Source organism: Alligator mississippiensis, chromosome 1 (genome assembly GCF_030867095.1).
Source record: "Alligator mississippiensis isolate rAllMis1 chromosome 1, rAllMis1, whole genome shotgun sequence".
NCBI lineage: Eukaryota > Metazoa > Chordata > Crocodylia > Alligatoridae > Alligator > Alligator mississippiensis.
In genome coordinates this window covers 91,732,162-91,748,393 of record NC_081824.1, presented here as the reverse complement: position 1 = coordinate 91,748,393, position 16,232 = coordinate 91,732,162, and the positions used below count along the sequence as shown (strand labels likewise).

The 16,232-nt window shown below is 40.6% G+C and overlaps 1 protein-coding gene across 1 annotated transcript in view; it reads left to right on the top strand.

Annotated features, from left to right (window-relative positions):
- Positions 1-16,232, top strand: part of PREP (prolyl endopeptidase) — a 198,942-nt gene that overhangs the window by 3,166 nt on the left and 179,544 nt on the right. The window contains exons 2-6 of the mRNA XM_006270251.4: positions 322-396; positions 1,792-1,925; positions 5,224-5,354; positions 8,347-8,556; positions 9,968-10,089. Coding sequence (XP_006270313.1) covers positions 322-396; positions 1,792-1,925; positions 5,224-5,354; positions 8,347-8,556; positions 9,968-10,089 — 672 coding nt within the window. The remainder of the gene's footprint in view (positions 1-321; positions 397-1,791; positions 1,926-5,223; positions 5,355-8,346; positions 8,557-9,967; positions 10,090-16,232) is intronic.

Here is a 16,232-nt window from a genome sequence, read left to right as displayed (position 1 = left end):
TTGTGTAAAGAGCAAAAGAATCAGATGTACCTCATGATCTACTTTTCTTTTCTCATGTTGTAATGCTACCAACTTGGCCACCATTCTTTTTGCCATAGTACTGGCTGGTTCACTTTAGTGTATTTTTAAGTCTCTGAAGAGGTAAACTTTGTTGTCTTCCCTACTTCCCAGCACTGAAAACACGCCTGTAAAGTTCCAAGGAGTTTCTCCTTTGATGTTAATTATTCACTTGTTCTTCTGCCCTGGAAAAAAAATACTCCTAAAGTTTTCTTTCTGTGTTTGTTTTTTTTTCTAATAACGAAATGTTTCTTTTGAATTCAGGTTCATGATTACCATGGACATAAAATAATTGACCCATACTGCTGGCTTGAAGATCCCGATAGTGAACAAACAAAGGTAACTTTTTCCCCCCTGTTGAATTGTAAGTTTAGTCACAGATCTTTGTAGGATAATACACAGATGATATTTCAAAATTCACACTGAAAACTTTGTAATATTTAACCATTATAAATGTCAGCAGTAAGACATCTGGGCTATCTCAATGCTCTTATTCCATTGAAACTGCATTATGCAACACTTTTCCTATATTAAACATAAAAATACATCCAACAATTTGGAGCATTTGGAGAGTTAAATGTTATGTATTTTGGAACCCTTTTTGGAAGGTGACTCATGGATATTCAAAACTAAAAGCCTTATTTCAGGTTCAGAATGCATTGGCTATTCTTCAAGGTAATTTAAAATTAATTGCCAAAATTGAGGGAGGAATACTTGTTTTCTTTAGGTTTTTTGTTTTGTTTGTGTGTATTAGACAGTGCTTCAGGGAAAGTTGATTTAACTTTTTTTCCTGTATAAGCTTCAAGGGCTTGTTCTGGGAATTGCTTATGTGAATGCACACACAACCATAGAAAAGTAGGGCCTCAGAAGGTCATTTAATCAACCCCCCCTGCTCAAGGTGGGATTATCCATGACTACATCATCCCAGCCAAGTATTTGTCTACCATACTCTTAAAAACATCCAAGAACGGAGATTCCTCATCCTCTGTGGGTAGCCTAGTCCAATGTTTACCCACCCTTATGGTAAGAAAGTTCTTCATAATATCTAACCTAAATTTCCCTTGCTGCAATTGAAGACCATTGCTCCTTGGCCTGTTCCCTGTAGCAGCAGAGAATAGTCTGTCACCATCCACTTCATAACCACCCTTCAGGTGCTTGGAGACTCTTACACATCCTCCCTCTGTATTTTATTCTCCAGTGGTGCAAGATGGATATTCCATCATTATCCATCCGATTTTTCATTCCCATGCTGATTACTGCTGGGGTGGTACTGAGAAGCTAAATTGGAGCTCTCAGTAGATGTTAAAGCCATCCTTGCCAGTGGAGGGTGGCAATAGAAATAGTCTTCCATTCTTTTGGATGCAAATTCACTCCTTGCACTTACCTGACCATTTCCTGCATTTTTCTCCCTAAAATAAAAAAATCCAGGTTTTACCACGTTTTTCCATGGCGAATGGAAAACCTGGATCCCTGCTCGTAATGAGCGTGCTGCAGAGACACCTGAGCCAGCTCTGCAGAAGCTAGATCAGGAATGGCTGCAGCAGGACAGAATTGTGCAATGCTGCAACTGGGCTAACTGGCTTTTTCACTTCTCACTGTCACCTTTGTGCTCCTTCCCCCTACCCTTTGCCATGCCTTTGTTGAGAACCGCTGTTGTTATTTTACTGGTGTCAGGAAGGATATGTTTGTTTTACTTTAAAAGTATATGTTTTTTGCTTTTTTCTTCATCTCCAGGCTTTTGTGGAGGCCCAGAACAAGCTTACAATGCCCTTTCTTGAGCAGTGTCCTGTCCGAGGGTTATTCAAGGAACGAATGACTGAACTTTATGACTATCCTAAGTACAGTTGCCACTTCAAGAAAGGAAAAAGGTATGTGAGGAATCTTTTTGGAGATAATAAATTGTAATTCTCGGCTCTTAGTATTCAGAAATAACCACTCATTAGTAAAGTGAAACATATTGAGCTTGACTTTTTTTTTAAAGTTGTCCAGTGTAATGAACTATAACAGGGGTGGCCAATCTGTGGCTCCAGAGCCACATGCGACTCTTTAGAAGTTACTATGCATCTATCTCCTTGAATCTTTGCACAAGCACACATTGACCAGTTTCCAAGGAAGAAACTTCTGAAGAGCTGCAGGTTATATAAACAGTTATATATGTAGTGCTCTGTATAGATACAGTTCACTATATTATAGGAAATACAGAGCATTATTAACATGAGGCCAGATAGTCCAAAAGATATAGCATGGTAGACTGAGATCAGGTGATACGATTTCCAGTTCTGGTAGAGACGTCTTTTGTGACTGACAGGTTACTTCTCTGTGTCTCAGTTTCCTGCTTCTATATGATAGGAAAATAATAGCTGGTAAACTCTGACATCCTTGGGTAAAAAGTACTTCTGAATATAGTCAGGGGCTTTTCATAGGGCTTTGTTTGTTTAAAGAGACTAACCAGAAAATCAGATTTCTATGTGAATATTTTATACCCATATAATGACATATTCAAAGTTACTTTAAAAATACTCAATTACTAAAACAGTTTACTGTTTTTTTTTCTTTTTGTGCAAGTAACAGCTTTGTATATTATATCCAAAGAAAAAACAGTGGGGATACCCTCACCAAATAGTAACTTGCACATAAGCAGTGGCGTGGAAAAACTTCATTCTCTTTTTATATTCATCCAGCCCTCCCCCCCTTCCAAAAACCCAACTGGGACATAAAATGTGCTCTTCTAAAAAGTCTGATTTCTGAGAGTAGGTTAGCTGGCTTTTTTTATTCCTTTATAACTGGGTGGAGCTAGGCAGGAGGGTGCTGATTATTTGACTTTCCCAAATAGAGATGTAGAAAGGCAGAGTTGCAGGTTTGATTATGTATCATCAGATTCATGTGTCATTGGTACCTTGGCTGTCTAGACCAGCGCTTCTCAATCTTCAAACTCAAGGCATCCCTCATCAGACTCAAGGCACCCCTCCATAACATTTGGGAATTGAATGGTACCACATTTCAAAAACTAATTTATTACTTACAGGGGTTACCTCTTTGCAGAAGGGGCAAGGGAGCATTCAGGCAGGGAGTGCCTGAGTTTACCCTTATCTGCATATCTCCTCACACCTAAGATCTGAGCATGCCTTTCTTTATTTGTTTATTTCCTCATACCTTGCTTGCCTGCTCACACTGCCTGCTGCACCCTTCAAAGGATTTTGGGGTGTGCCACCCTGGCTGAGAATCACTGCTTTAGATGCATTGAAAAGGTCTTCCAGCAGAAAGAGTAAAGGGAGAACCTGATAACTATGATCAAAAAAACTTCTGCAGTGTTGAGAGATGTGAAACAACATTTTTAATTGTGAAAAATCATAAGGAGCTATTTCTTTTGCCTCGTAGTTCATCTTTTTCCTTTCAACTGGAAACTGTTGATGCCGTGTGGTTTCTTACAGCTGTATACAGAAAAAAGGCAGGAGCAAGGAATCCATTATTCCTTCAAGCCTGCTACCTAAACTAGGGAGAGAAGGAACTCACTTGGGTCTTTCTGTACCAAGCCAGAGAAAAGAGTTAGGGGGAAGAGCTGTGTCTGTGTTTTGTTCACCGTGTCTGTGTTTTGTTCCTGTTTTGCCAGGACTGAGGTACACCAGAATGATCAGCAATGTTCAGAGAAATTGACTAAAGACCATAAATTAAAGCATGTTGTTTCATGACTGTGCATGCTTTTATTCAGGGGTAAAATAGCCTTAGATCAGCCTTAGATTCAAGGAGAACATTTGCAAAAAGGTTTAATGTGTTTAAATTATGCTCACTAAATTCACGATTTTAGTTGATTCCTCATAAGTCTCCAGTGTCCCTTTATTCCAGACCTGTCTTCTCACATGTGGCTGAACTTAAATTGTGATATTTGTGCTGTTTCTCATTTATTTTATTTGTGCAGCTCAGGAAAGGATTCTGCACTTAAACAAAGTTTTTTTTAGCAAAATGTGACTCAGTGAACTAAGCCTATGAACATCCCAGGCATATAATATTTGGAAATTCATAAATCAAATTCTTCAGTTTTCAGACAAGAATTAGGAGCTGCAGCATCTCTGGGTAGCTGTCATAAAAAAGCCAACTTTATAGAGGCTAAGGAAGAAATGAAGGGAAAGGGAAACTAACTATAAAATGCACAACCAAAGGGGAAGAAAACCCAAATGTATTTATTTTGAGTATCTTCCGAATTTTCATAATCTTAAGTGCACTTCTGTCCCATGGTCTGTTTTTTGAGTTGAGGATATTCACTAGCCCATTGCCACAGTAGTTTCCTGTTGCTTATCACTGCTCATGGGTGCTTGCAGTTGTATATAACTACTGGATGTTCTGAATGAAAACGTGGACTTGAATGCATTGGTTCTGGAAACAGAAGATTGAGGAGGAAAATTTATGTTACAGTGAAGTTATGGATGCTATTTGTGACCCTAAATCACAAGTAAGGGTTAAATTGCCTAGAAGTCCTATATAAAGAAATAAACATGAACCTATTGCTAAGGCCTTTGCTAATTCACAAAGATAAGATGAATTACCTGATTTAATCAATTAATTTTGAAGCCCACTTTGTTTTTACCCATTTCCAAGAATGCACTTTCAGTGGTTTACTATAACTTTTTAATTACTTGGTTCTCACAAGTGTTCCAGGATAGGTATAGCCTTATTGGGCCTTAGCAGGAACCACAAGTGAAACGGTTTCAAAGTTGATTCCTTTTATTATCAGCTACTGGATACAGGAGTCAGGAAGGGGGTAAGGATGTGAAGGAGAAGGTTTATGTAATCCAGATTTAAAACTTTGATACAGTTGTGTCTACAGCAACACCTTTAGAAACTTCTGCATTCACAGCAAGCAGTCTGCTAAAGGTTCCTTAGTTTATTACAGTGTTGACGCGAGAGTGTTCAGTGAAATATATTGTGAGGTATAGTGGAAGTTACCTTAACTTTCACATACAAACTTCTTTTAAGAACACAGTTTAAGTACATTTCAAAGCCCTCTTTCAGAAGAATGTGAAATTTCACTGAATTGTAAAAGGCCACTTCTATATGGTTTATGTTTCCCTTTATATACTTGTCTTTGTCTTTTATGGCATAAGTTTCTCATGTTGTTTGCATTTTGTTCCCCTTTAACTGAACTTTAAATTTGACTTCTGTGTTTTCTAGATATTTTCACTTTTACAATACTGGACTGCAAAATCAACGAGTATTATATGTTCAAGATTCCTTGGAGGCTGATGCCAAAGTGTTTCTCGATCCAAATAAGCTTTCTGATGATGGCACCGTGGCTTTACGAGGTCAGTGGGATAGACGGTTCTTAAAACAAATGTGGGGCTCAAGTGGAAAGTAGGTGTAGTTTAAGTGTGCTTAGCTATAAAAGCATGGAGAAGAAGGATGAGTCACAGAAAAATACATACTGTCTGTACATTTCTATTGGGAGCAGCTATGGATATGGATTTTCTACACATACAAAAATAAATGGCAAAGAAGATAGGAATATTAGCTAATAACTGTTGGCTCCTTACGTGTATAGGAAAGTCATAATGAACATGATTTTGCTAACCTCAGATAATCTCTCCTTGTGTTCTCAGCATGTATTAATGGCTTTCCTGGAATGTCTATAATGTCTCCATTGATTGAGAGAGTATGTGATAGACACCTCATTTTCAGAGTGCACTGTCTAGTCTAATGACTTTAAGGAATATTTGTCTAGTACTGATCATCAAGAAAGACAGTCTGGGAACTCTCCAGAGTACCACTTTTGCCTTGTCATTGGCTGTCTAATTTGGAATCCAGCTGAACAGTCTCACCTATATTTGCAAAGTTCTGTAAATGAACTGGGCACTTTCCATTGCACCAACTGTTTTATGCTGCCCTCTATCCACTGTAAAGCCCAGCTACATTCAGCAATTCACTTTGGCTGACAGTTTCAAGGTATGCTTTTTCTATGAGGATTATTTTAGTGATAAATGGAGTATTGTTCTTAACTTGACTCCTGTCTATTCACTCCTATGAACTCCTAGGTCAAGTGTTATGTTGCCTTTTTTCTTAAGGTGTATGGACCAGGAGTGGTGTATAGATTGTAATGCAGTAGAACTTAACTAGTCCTTCTGTTTCGGCATAGGCTAGCTCTTTTCGAGTGTAGCTCCCCATTCTTCCCTTCCAAATACATATCGCAACAAATATTTTTTAGTTAAGAGGAAACTTTTTACAGGTTTAATCAAAGGCAGATCCTTACTAAAAGGCCAGATTTGCATTGTAGTTCTGGATTCAAATTCCATGTGACATGTGAAGCCAAAACCTTCATCATAACACTCCTGGTTTTAGAGGTTCAAAGTCCAGATTTTCATAACTTGTTCAGGGATGCTGAGATGGAGAAAGTAGATGGTTGTTTGCAGATTTTCAGATACTTATTTTTGTTTTTTATTGAAAAGGCTAATTTTTTGATTAAGTAATATTTCCCATTCGTTTTGACCAACTTCCAATGAAACACAGGCAGGGTTCCAACAGAATTTGTGCGTTTTCCCCCCAGTTCACATTAATGGGCTGTTTCCTGGCTCTGTAGCTTTAGTGGTGCCTGCCAGATGGGCTGCCCCACAGATGGAGATTTAAGGCCTCCCAGTTCTCTGCAGTGGAGCTAGGGTTCTGTGGATCAGAACCTGACATTCAATATGTATCTTGGATCTCATAAACTCTGCCTGAAGGAGGATTAAGGCCTGCTTCCCATTCTTGTGGAGCAGACCAGAGAGATCCCTGGGAGCTGTGAAGTAGTTGTATTCTGAGTTGCTCAGTTTTTGTAATCTTTCTGTTCATCAGCTGCACTTGTGATGGAGCAGATGACCCTCCATGGGGCCATACTAACTGGCCTAAAAGGTACCATGCAGAATCAGGTTTTCTTTATAATAGTACCATATTGATCCAGTTGTAGGTTGATCTTACGCTTAAAGTCTACTGTGATTTTTTTTTTTTATGGGACTTTTTGAAGCGGGGACAAATGGTTTACTTAGCATCGTAAAAATATGGGATATGTTGTAAAATCATTACCTTCTCTGGCCTTTTGCAAAGCTGGAGTGTTGCAAGAGTGGGAACGTCAGGTGTTTTAATGTCATCATAATGACCTTATTCTTATCTGGGTGATCAGGGGAAGGTGCCATATTTTCTTGTGTGCAACAGATGCCCTGGAAATTGGAGCATGTGTAATATGTGAGACAAACAGTGAGAGGTCTTATGGGGGAAACCAAAAGTAACATCTACAGTAATCCACAGGGGGACAACAGTAAGCAGGCTGGACTCCCTAGCTGCTGCCACTCAATTACTCAGTCAAGAACATTTTTTTTCTCTATTCTGCTTTTCAAAAACAAGGCTTGTGTTATATTCTGGGGCATGTCATATGTGAGAAAATATAGTATTTAGATTGTATGGTAGCAGAAGATATGCATTAAAAATGGTAAGGAAAGGTCATTTTTAAATGAGAGAGGAGGTTTGGTAGGAAATTTGATTCACTTAGGCCCAAGAAATGGCCTTCTGTAAGTACCATTTATCTAGGAAAAGAGTCTTAAGATGTTTGTAATTATTAAACTATGAAGGGGCAAGTTTTACAGATTTTATTACGGAACAGCACTGCTGAGTCCAACAGGAAAGTGCAGTTGCTAACTGACTTTTTACATGTAATGATCTATCCTAAATAGAGGATTAGAAATGATAAGCCCTTGCCCTCAATAGGCATCAATAGCAGACAAGGCAATAGAAAACAAAAGTTATGCCTACATGTCTTTTTAGTGTACGTTAGACCACACTTCTTTAAAAATCATTACATAATGCATGTGAATAACTTGCATCATGCTTCATGTCAGAAGATAGGACATTTCTGAAAGAGGATGAAGTGGTTGATTGCTGGCTACCAAAGACCATTAGTGCTACCAGTAGGTTTCTGCTACTTGTTGGTTGAAGCACAAACCATGACTGTTTAAAAAAATGTTTAGAGATCTTTAAGTGAGTCTTACTTTTCTTTTTAAGCTTGTCCATGTAGGCTAATTATATACTATGCCACAATAATTGTATTTATTTTTGTTAAATAAGCTGGAGTAAAACTCTGCAGAATGAACAACTTAACTCCCCTTCAGTTGCTCTGTGAATATAGTTATTTATCTGTTTCTCTATTTTGACTTTTCACACTGTTCAGAATTGGATGTGTGTCAAATAGTAAAAAGTTATGCAGCTAAATAGTGAGATAAAGTGGATAAAGTGGATTGTTATTGTAATCATTGTTTGTTTGTCTTTTATCTACAGGTTATGCATTCAGTGAAGATGGTGAATATTTTGCATATGGTCTGAGTTCCAGTGGGTCAGATTGGGTCACAATTAAGTTTATGAAAGTAGATGGCCTGGAAGAACTTTCAGATACATTAGAAAGAGTTAAATTCAGCTGCATGGCTTGGACCCATGATGGAAAAGGCATGTTCTATAACTGCTATCCAAAACAAGATGGAAAAAGTGATGGTAAGTCAGTCACATATCATCGGTTTGTTGTGGAAAATTGACTACACCTTGTCTTAGCTGGCTGGTGTGGTAGTGGCTAGATAACATTTCCAGAACAAGTTCTCCAAAGAAATGTCTTTAGAGAGTTGAGAAATTTGCTAAATATTGCTTTACCTCTTTCTATTCTAACTCTACTCTAAAAAAGACTGTTTGGATTAGTTTTCTGCTTCTATGTTGCACTGCACTGCAAAATACTGTATTTATTTGAATGCATCATGAGCTCCCCCTCCACACACGCACTTCATCATGGGGGTGGGAGAAAGCCCCTCATCTTATATTTGCATATAAGGAAATCTCATTAAATATATTCTCTATCATTAATTGCTGCCAAAAGCAACATGTGCTTAGTAATGCAAACCATCTATGAAGTTTGATCAAATGCAGCTAACGCTGAGCATGACTATGAAACATGTGACCCATATTGGGCAAACATACTTATGGGAAGTCTCTCTCAGCACCAACTTTTTCAAGTCATGGTGAGCCACTACATGGACTACATTTCAACTTCAACTTCATTCCCACTGCTGAGCTGTGCCTTTCTTTACCATTTCCAATGATCCCTACTTCTTCATGAGCCTTAAATATCTGGCAAACATCACCAAATGGGCCCCAAAACAGTTCACCCAAAAACCTTCTGTGGCTCCCTCTCTCAGCCTGTTGCATATGATCAGTGTGGCCCTGCCATCCGGGGAGGTGGGGCTGACCAGGTTGCCCTGTGCCTCATTTGCATATCAATTTTTGGAGGGCCCTAGGATGCATGTCAAAAACACTTGGTTCAAGTCATGAGTGGAGGATCATGTGAATCCTTTGTGGGGGGTATCTGGAGCACACACATGCTGAGCAGTGCTGAGCTATGGGGTCACCATGGCTTGAAATGTTATTGACGTATGTTGTTATTTTAGGAAAATATTAATGTTTTCTAAAAAAAACCAACCTTTTTCTTGTGATACCAGTATCTTTTTAGTCAGTTATACTGTTTCTTAGATGGCAAGACTATAAATGTCATTTTGTATTTACATGATTCCAATACCCTTTAAAACCTTTTGACACTCATTAAATACAGTAAGGTCTTTGGTTTTTCTAGAAAAAAGTATGAAAGCAGAGTCCTCAGATTCAGAATATTCATCATGCATGCATCTCCTCCTTGCTGCCCTGCCAACATACTATCCTGTCATGACTTGTACAGTAAAAAGAAGAACGGCACCTGACCCAAAGCAATCTATTACAGTTGAAATCCCTGAATAGTTCCTTTTTCCACAAATGTGTGTTCCAACGTACGGAGGTACAGCCGAAAAGTTTCTTTTTTTTGAAATTTTAAATGTATTTTTATTGAATACTAATCCAGTCCATTTAAATTTCTGAATTGTTCCAGGCACTGAGACCTCCACTAACCTACACCAGCAGCTCTTTTACCACGTACTTGGGACTGAGCAGTCAAAGGATGTTTTGTGTGCTGAATTTCCTGATGAACCAAAATGGATGGGTGGAGCTGAGGTATGATATGTACCTTATTGTTGATCACTATTTATGTTGCTCAGCCTTTTTATTGAAGCCAGACAGCTTAACCTTTTTCATTTAATATTTGAACATTTTTTTAAGCTTGAAAGTCAAGAACTCAAAAGTTAAGAAATAGCAGAAGTAAGGTTGCCTAAGTAACTTTCATTTTATCCCCCATGTTTTTATGTATTACAATATGACTATATTTAGGTGATCACGTAACAGCCCATCCCATGGACCCATAAGTCATTCAAAGTCCAGGATAGATGCTACTAATTTAGTGAGGAGGTACAGAATCATAGGGTTCAGAGGCAGAAAGCATTATTCCTAAGCCATCTCTGCATGCTGAATTCTGTTTTCCTTTTTATCATTCAGTCTGTGACTCCATGCTTAATTATTTCATTAAGAGTAATTGTAACCATATCTGAGGGTTTCACAAATATTGATTTACTGTATTTACTCAAATTTAAGATGACCCCCCAATAAATAGATTCTGCATATTGAAAATTTATAAATGTATTATCATTTTCCATGTACGGAATCGAATTATTGGAGGATCATCATTTGTCCTTCTCCCCACTACTGCAGATGGTAGAGGGAGAGGTGATCGAGGGGGGCAGTAATGGGGCAGGTGGTAGGGGGCAGGCAGTTGGGAGTGGTGGGGGACATGCAGTAGTGTAGCATATGGTAGGGGGCAGGCAATATGGATGCAGTGGGGCAGACAGTGAGAGGCATGCAGTGAGAGGCTTTCTCCCTGCTGCCTGCCCCTCCCAACTTACTCCCCCATTTTGCTGGCCCTTGCCCACAGCCTCAGACTGCCCCAATTTCCCCTTTCCCTCTTCCCCCTCCTCCACCCTGCTGTCTCCCCTCCTCCCATTCCCCCCCACCAAAGGCTCTCCTCAGTGACTGCCCCTCCAACCCCCCCACTCCCTTCTTATTGCAACCTGGAGTATGGAGCATGGCTTCGGCCTGGACCTGTAGCAGTGAGACGGAATGGGCACTGCTGCTATGGGCCTGGCCTGGAGCATGTGCTCCAGGCTTCAGGGAGGACAGAGCTTGCCGGCGCAAAGCAAAGGTAAGGAGGAGGGCAGCAGAGTGGGGGAGAGAGGTGGAAGCAGTGCAGGGGGCAGAACTGGGAGCTGCAGGGGAGGAGTGGCAGGGTGTGCAGAGGTAGCAGGGGGAGGTGAGAGGGGGCAGGAGATGGCTCTGGCTTCAGCTCCAGGTTGGGGCCAGAGCCACAGCAGCTGCTTGCCTCCCTGCTGCCTCATACTTGGCTGAAAGGCAAGGGTCTTTTTCCCCTATGTTAAATGGGGGAAAACCTTGTCTTCTAATCAAGAAAATACAGTACAGCTCAGTTCTCATTGACCTTGGGTGCAGCTATGATTTCTCAGAAATTAGTTGGGGACCCTACAGTCTGATTTACAGAGGTAGCAAAAATATGAGGAGAACTTTATCCAAAAAGGAATTTTCCCCCTATTTGAAGCCACAGCTTTGAGTTAAGCAACTAGGCTCTGTATACAGTGCAGGAGGAAGACTTACATCCTTAAGAAAGGGATCTACAGCATGCCAAGGGAGAACTGTAGCTCTAGACCAGCTCTGGGTATGCTCGCTCATCTTGCTTCCTTTCTCTAGTTCAATCAATATCTGATTACCATATTTACACAAATAGAAGATGACCCTGATTATAAGACAAGCCCCAATAATTAGATTCTATATATGGGAAATGTATAAATGTGATATAATTTTCCAAGAACAGAATCTAATTATCAGAGATTTGCTTTTATTTGTCCCCCTCCCACTGCTACAGCAGGGAAAATGAATCTGGAAGATCAGGTAGCCCTTTGCTCTCTGTTTCTTCCCCCACACCTTTATCCTCTGGCAGCCTCTTGCCCCTCCTTACTATCAAACCTTGCTGTCCCTGAGCATGTGGAAATGAGAAGCAAATTCAAAAACAGTAACCTTGAAATGAAACATGGCTTTAGCAATTTGCATATAGTACCCATGCACTTATAGTTTGTACTACATATGCTTTTATTTCCAAAAAATATTATTATCTAGATCTAGGTAGATAGATAGATAGATAACTGTACCTCTACCAACCCGTCAAGTGACTACTGTTGTTCACTTGACAGACCAAAACATACTTTACCAGTTAAAGTATTTTAGTCCTGTTACAAAGTTCACACTGTGCACCCATCACTATTCCTATGATTTCACTTGCCATCATCATATTCACCCTCATTGTCATCACTATCCTCACAGCTGTCCTCATTGTCCTCTTTGGAGGGCTTGCCTCTGAAAGGTCTAGTCCAGTCCCCTCTCCACCATATGAGGTCCACTGTCTCTTTCCCGTCGTCCTCTTGTGTCTTCCTATAGTACCAGTACATTTCACTTAGCCCCATTTTAATACAGTCCTTGACTGTGGGGTCCGAGTGCCTATTTGTGAACAGATTCCTGATTTACCACAGGGCATACCTAAAGCAGGAAATTACCTGGTCATAGTGGTCTGTCAGGGGCCTTTGCTGTTTGGTCAAGTGCCCATACAAGACTGCTTCTCTGGCCAGGATTCTGAAACTTGTCATTGCCAGGGGTGCACATACGTTCTTTCACAACTCTCTGGTGTATGGACAGTCCCAGAAGAGGTGGTTGATTTGTTTCTGCCTGCCAGTGGCTGGTTAGCCTCAGACAGTTCAATGGACCTCAGTACAAACTATGTGTAACACTAGTCCAGAGCCTCATGATTTACCACGTTGCACATTGGCCTGGGGCCCACCCGAGTCAACAACGTTGGAAATTACAGTGACCCACAGCTCAGTGCAGCTCAGTATGTGTATGTACTCCAGATCCCTCCACACAAAGAATCCATGCGCTAAACAGCCCGCATTCATGACTGGAACCTGGTGTTCTTGTAACAAGTCCTGGGGGCTTCAGAAATTTATATGCAGATGAGGCGCAGGGCATCCTGGTCTGGCTTCACCTCATGGAGGTTGCAGTCACACTAATTGTATGCAACAGGTTGAAAGAGGGGGCAACAGAAGAATTCTGGGTGAATTGTATGCAGTGTCATGGCTCACCATGATTTGAAGAGTCAGCATTGAGGGAGATTGTGCTTAATGGGAACTATCATATATCTTATTCAGATGGGCTACATTAAGCTATTCTTGTGGTTGGTTTCCATTACCATGTTTTCCCAATGTGGGCCATGTGCTTTACTTTCATACTCAGTGTTTTTGTTGTATTTAATCAGCTTCATAGTTGGTTTCCATTGCTAAGCACATGATGCTTTTGGCAGCAGTTTAATGATAGACAATGTTTTTAATGAGGTTTTCCTGTATACGATTATAACACAAGGGGCTTTTTTCCCCTGCTAATTGGAAGGAAAAACTTCATTTTGTATTTGGGTAAATGCAGTATTACATACAAAGTGGAACAGCTTCAGTAGGAGCAGTTGAGAGCACTCCTGTTCACAAATAACCTCGGTGCTTTCTGTTCTGGGTTCAAATACTGTCAGACAGGTCTCCGATATTCTGGGTTAGTGCTCTAATAGCACAGGAAAAGCATAGTGGTAGCACCACAAGCTATATTTCTGGCTTTATTTTTTGGACTGTGATCTGGTAGATGTTCTTACAGCATGCATAATTGGAATGAACTCTGATTACAGAGGCAAAAGAATGCCTAGTTTGCAGACATTAATTGGTTGAGTGATGGGGTAAATGCTGTGGTCATGCCTGGATGCATAATTTTAGGCACATAAGCTTTTATAACAAGGGTTTTAGGTTCCTCCGTGGTTTGTTTGCAAGTAACCAAACAGGGGTTTTAAGGATTGCACTTTTGAAGTTAAACAGGCCTAAGTTCTTTTAGGGATTTAGCCCTCCTTGAATGTTTCAGTTTAAGTCAATTCCTAGTATAACATAGCCACTTTTCCAGAAGAAGGTATCAAATTTAGTTCTGCAGTACAGCATTCAATGGACTTAGTCATGAAACTGTCCTTTCTCTTCCTGCAGTCTCCTCCAAACAAGTCTTGTTCATTATCCTGTGTGAACCACTTTGCATAATTGTCCATGTGTCCCTTCTTTATGTAAACTGTAGTAATATAGCCATGCTTCATTGAGGTAGGCATTTGCTAAACCAAATATTATGAATTTTAACTTTTTGTTGAAACCTATTCACTAGCAAAAACTAAACAATATAAAAACTAGAACATTCATGGAGTTAAATTATCAAAAGGATGAAATTTAGAAATTGCAATCCTTATTTTCCTATTTTTGTAAATAAACTGGCACCTTTCTCTGGTGACAGATGTCTTGTAGTAATGTACCCACTGATTCATACTGGTGATGCACATTATTGTTGTTTCCCTGGTATTATGAAATAAAGTACAAATGATATCCTGAAAGTTAATTTCCCTTTTGGGCACTGGGGACTGACATAATACAGGTATCTTTTTTACGCTAGCTTGGGGTTGACTGGTAATGTTTTGTTCTCCAGAGCAAAAAAAGCTTGACCCATGGGTTACAGAACAGTAGTTGGTGACTGTTCCCTTCTCTAGGTTGATGGGAGAAAGTCCTCTAATAGAGTGGAAGAAATAAGAGAGGCAAGGCAGGTATCTCTTGATGTTAGAAATGCAGAGCTGAATATGAATGCTGTGAGGAAGGTTCATCTGTGTTCATGCTGAAAGGCAAAGGGCCTGTTTCATGAGGTCCATTTGTCTTTGAGGACCGTATCCCTGTCATCTCTGCACCTGACTGAACTGGTTTCATGATCACAAAGGGGAACTTGACACACTTCCATACTAATGAAAAATATGGTTCTTTTACTGGAAAACTTATCTTTGATGTCTTGTGATAACAAGAAGATACGGCCCATAGTTTGAATGATCAAACATACTCTTTGTCATTTTTTGTAGCAAGAATTTCTTTACTTGTACAATATGAAAACTAAGAGTATAGGGAAGCTACCATATTGAAAGAGGTTGCTGCTTGCTGTGAAGAGAAGCAGAAAAGGTAATGAGTAGAAAGACTTGTGGTTAATGTTGAATTATTGTTTAACTTACATTTGAGTATTGTCTTATGATTGCTTCTTTAAGTTCTAGGAGAGATCAATTTAAAAAATCCTATATTTGTGGAGGGAAGGAGGGTAACTGGTGGAGAACTTAAAAAATTGAATCTATAGCTAGTCTGTGGCTTCATACATACATTACAGCCAGAAGTTCAGAGAGGTTAGATCAAGTAAAAAAAATGGCTGCCCTATCTAACTTGGTAATTAGATAGATGCCAGGAGTCTAAGTCAAGGTAAGTCAGGGGTGGGGTGGGTGGGATAAGGGGCTAGTGGGGAGGGATTGGGGAGATCAGGGGGTTTAGCAGGGTCTGCAGCGAGGGGCTTTGGGGAGATAGAGAGTACTAGTGGGATCTACAGAGGGGTTGGTGCTCTGATCCTGCCACACCCCCAGGACCCTCCTCAGTTTCCTGCCCTCCCCCCCACTCCTACCCCCAGCCACCAAACTTCCCCCAATCCAATTGAAGTAAGTCAGGGTGGGTGAAGGGACAGGCAGATGGGGGGTTGGTGGCTTTACAAGTGGGGTTTGGAATCAGTGAGGCTGGTGGCTCTGCAGTAGGGGGGCTGTTGGGATTGGAAAGAGCTTTCTTCCCCTCCTCTGACCAGGAGCTATTTTTAGCCTCCAATCCTTCACAGCCCCAGACAAACAACTCCCCTGGCAAACCGATTCCCCCACCCCCCATCTTCCCACCCTGATTTACTTCAGTTGCCCCCCGTCAGTGGCAAATGCTGATAAAACCAGCACTGGGAGCAGACTGGAGGTTTAGAAGGCTCAGGGAAATGGGTGGAACTGACTGGCTCAGGGAAGTGGCGGGGTGTGTCCATGTGGGCATGGGGGGAGGGACTGGGAGGTAAAAACAACCTGGTACTGGGAGCAACGTATGAAAAGCTCAGCCTTGGTGGTGGGGCCACCTGTTAGGCTTTCCCGGCCCTAAGGCTGCGCTGGGAACATGTACAGAAGTTCAGTTAGACTCATCTAGCACAACCCAATCTAACAGTGCATCTCCAAGGTACGGTTAAATTAGACTGATTAATTTAGACCTCTTCAACCTTCCTGGAACTTTGTACAGTTCTCCCTTAGATTG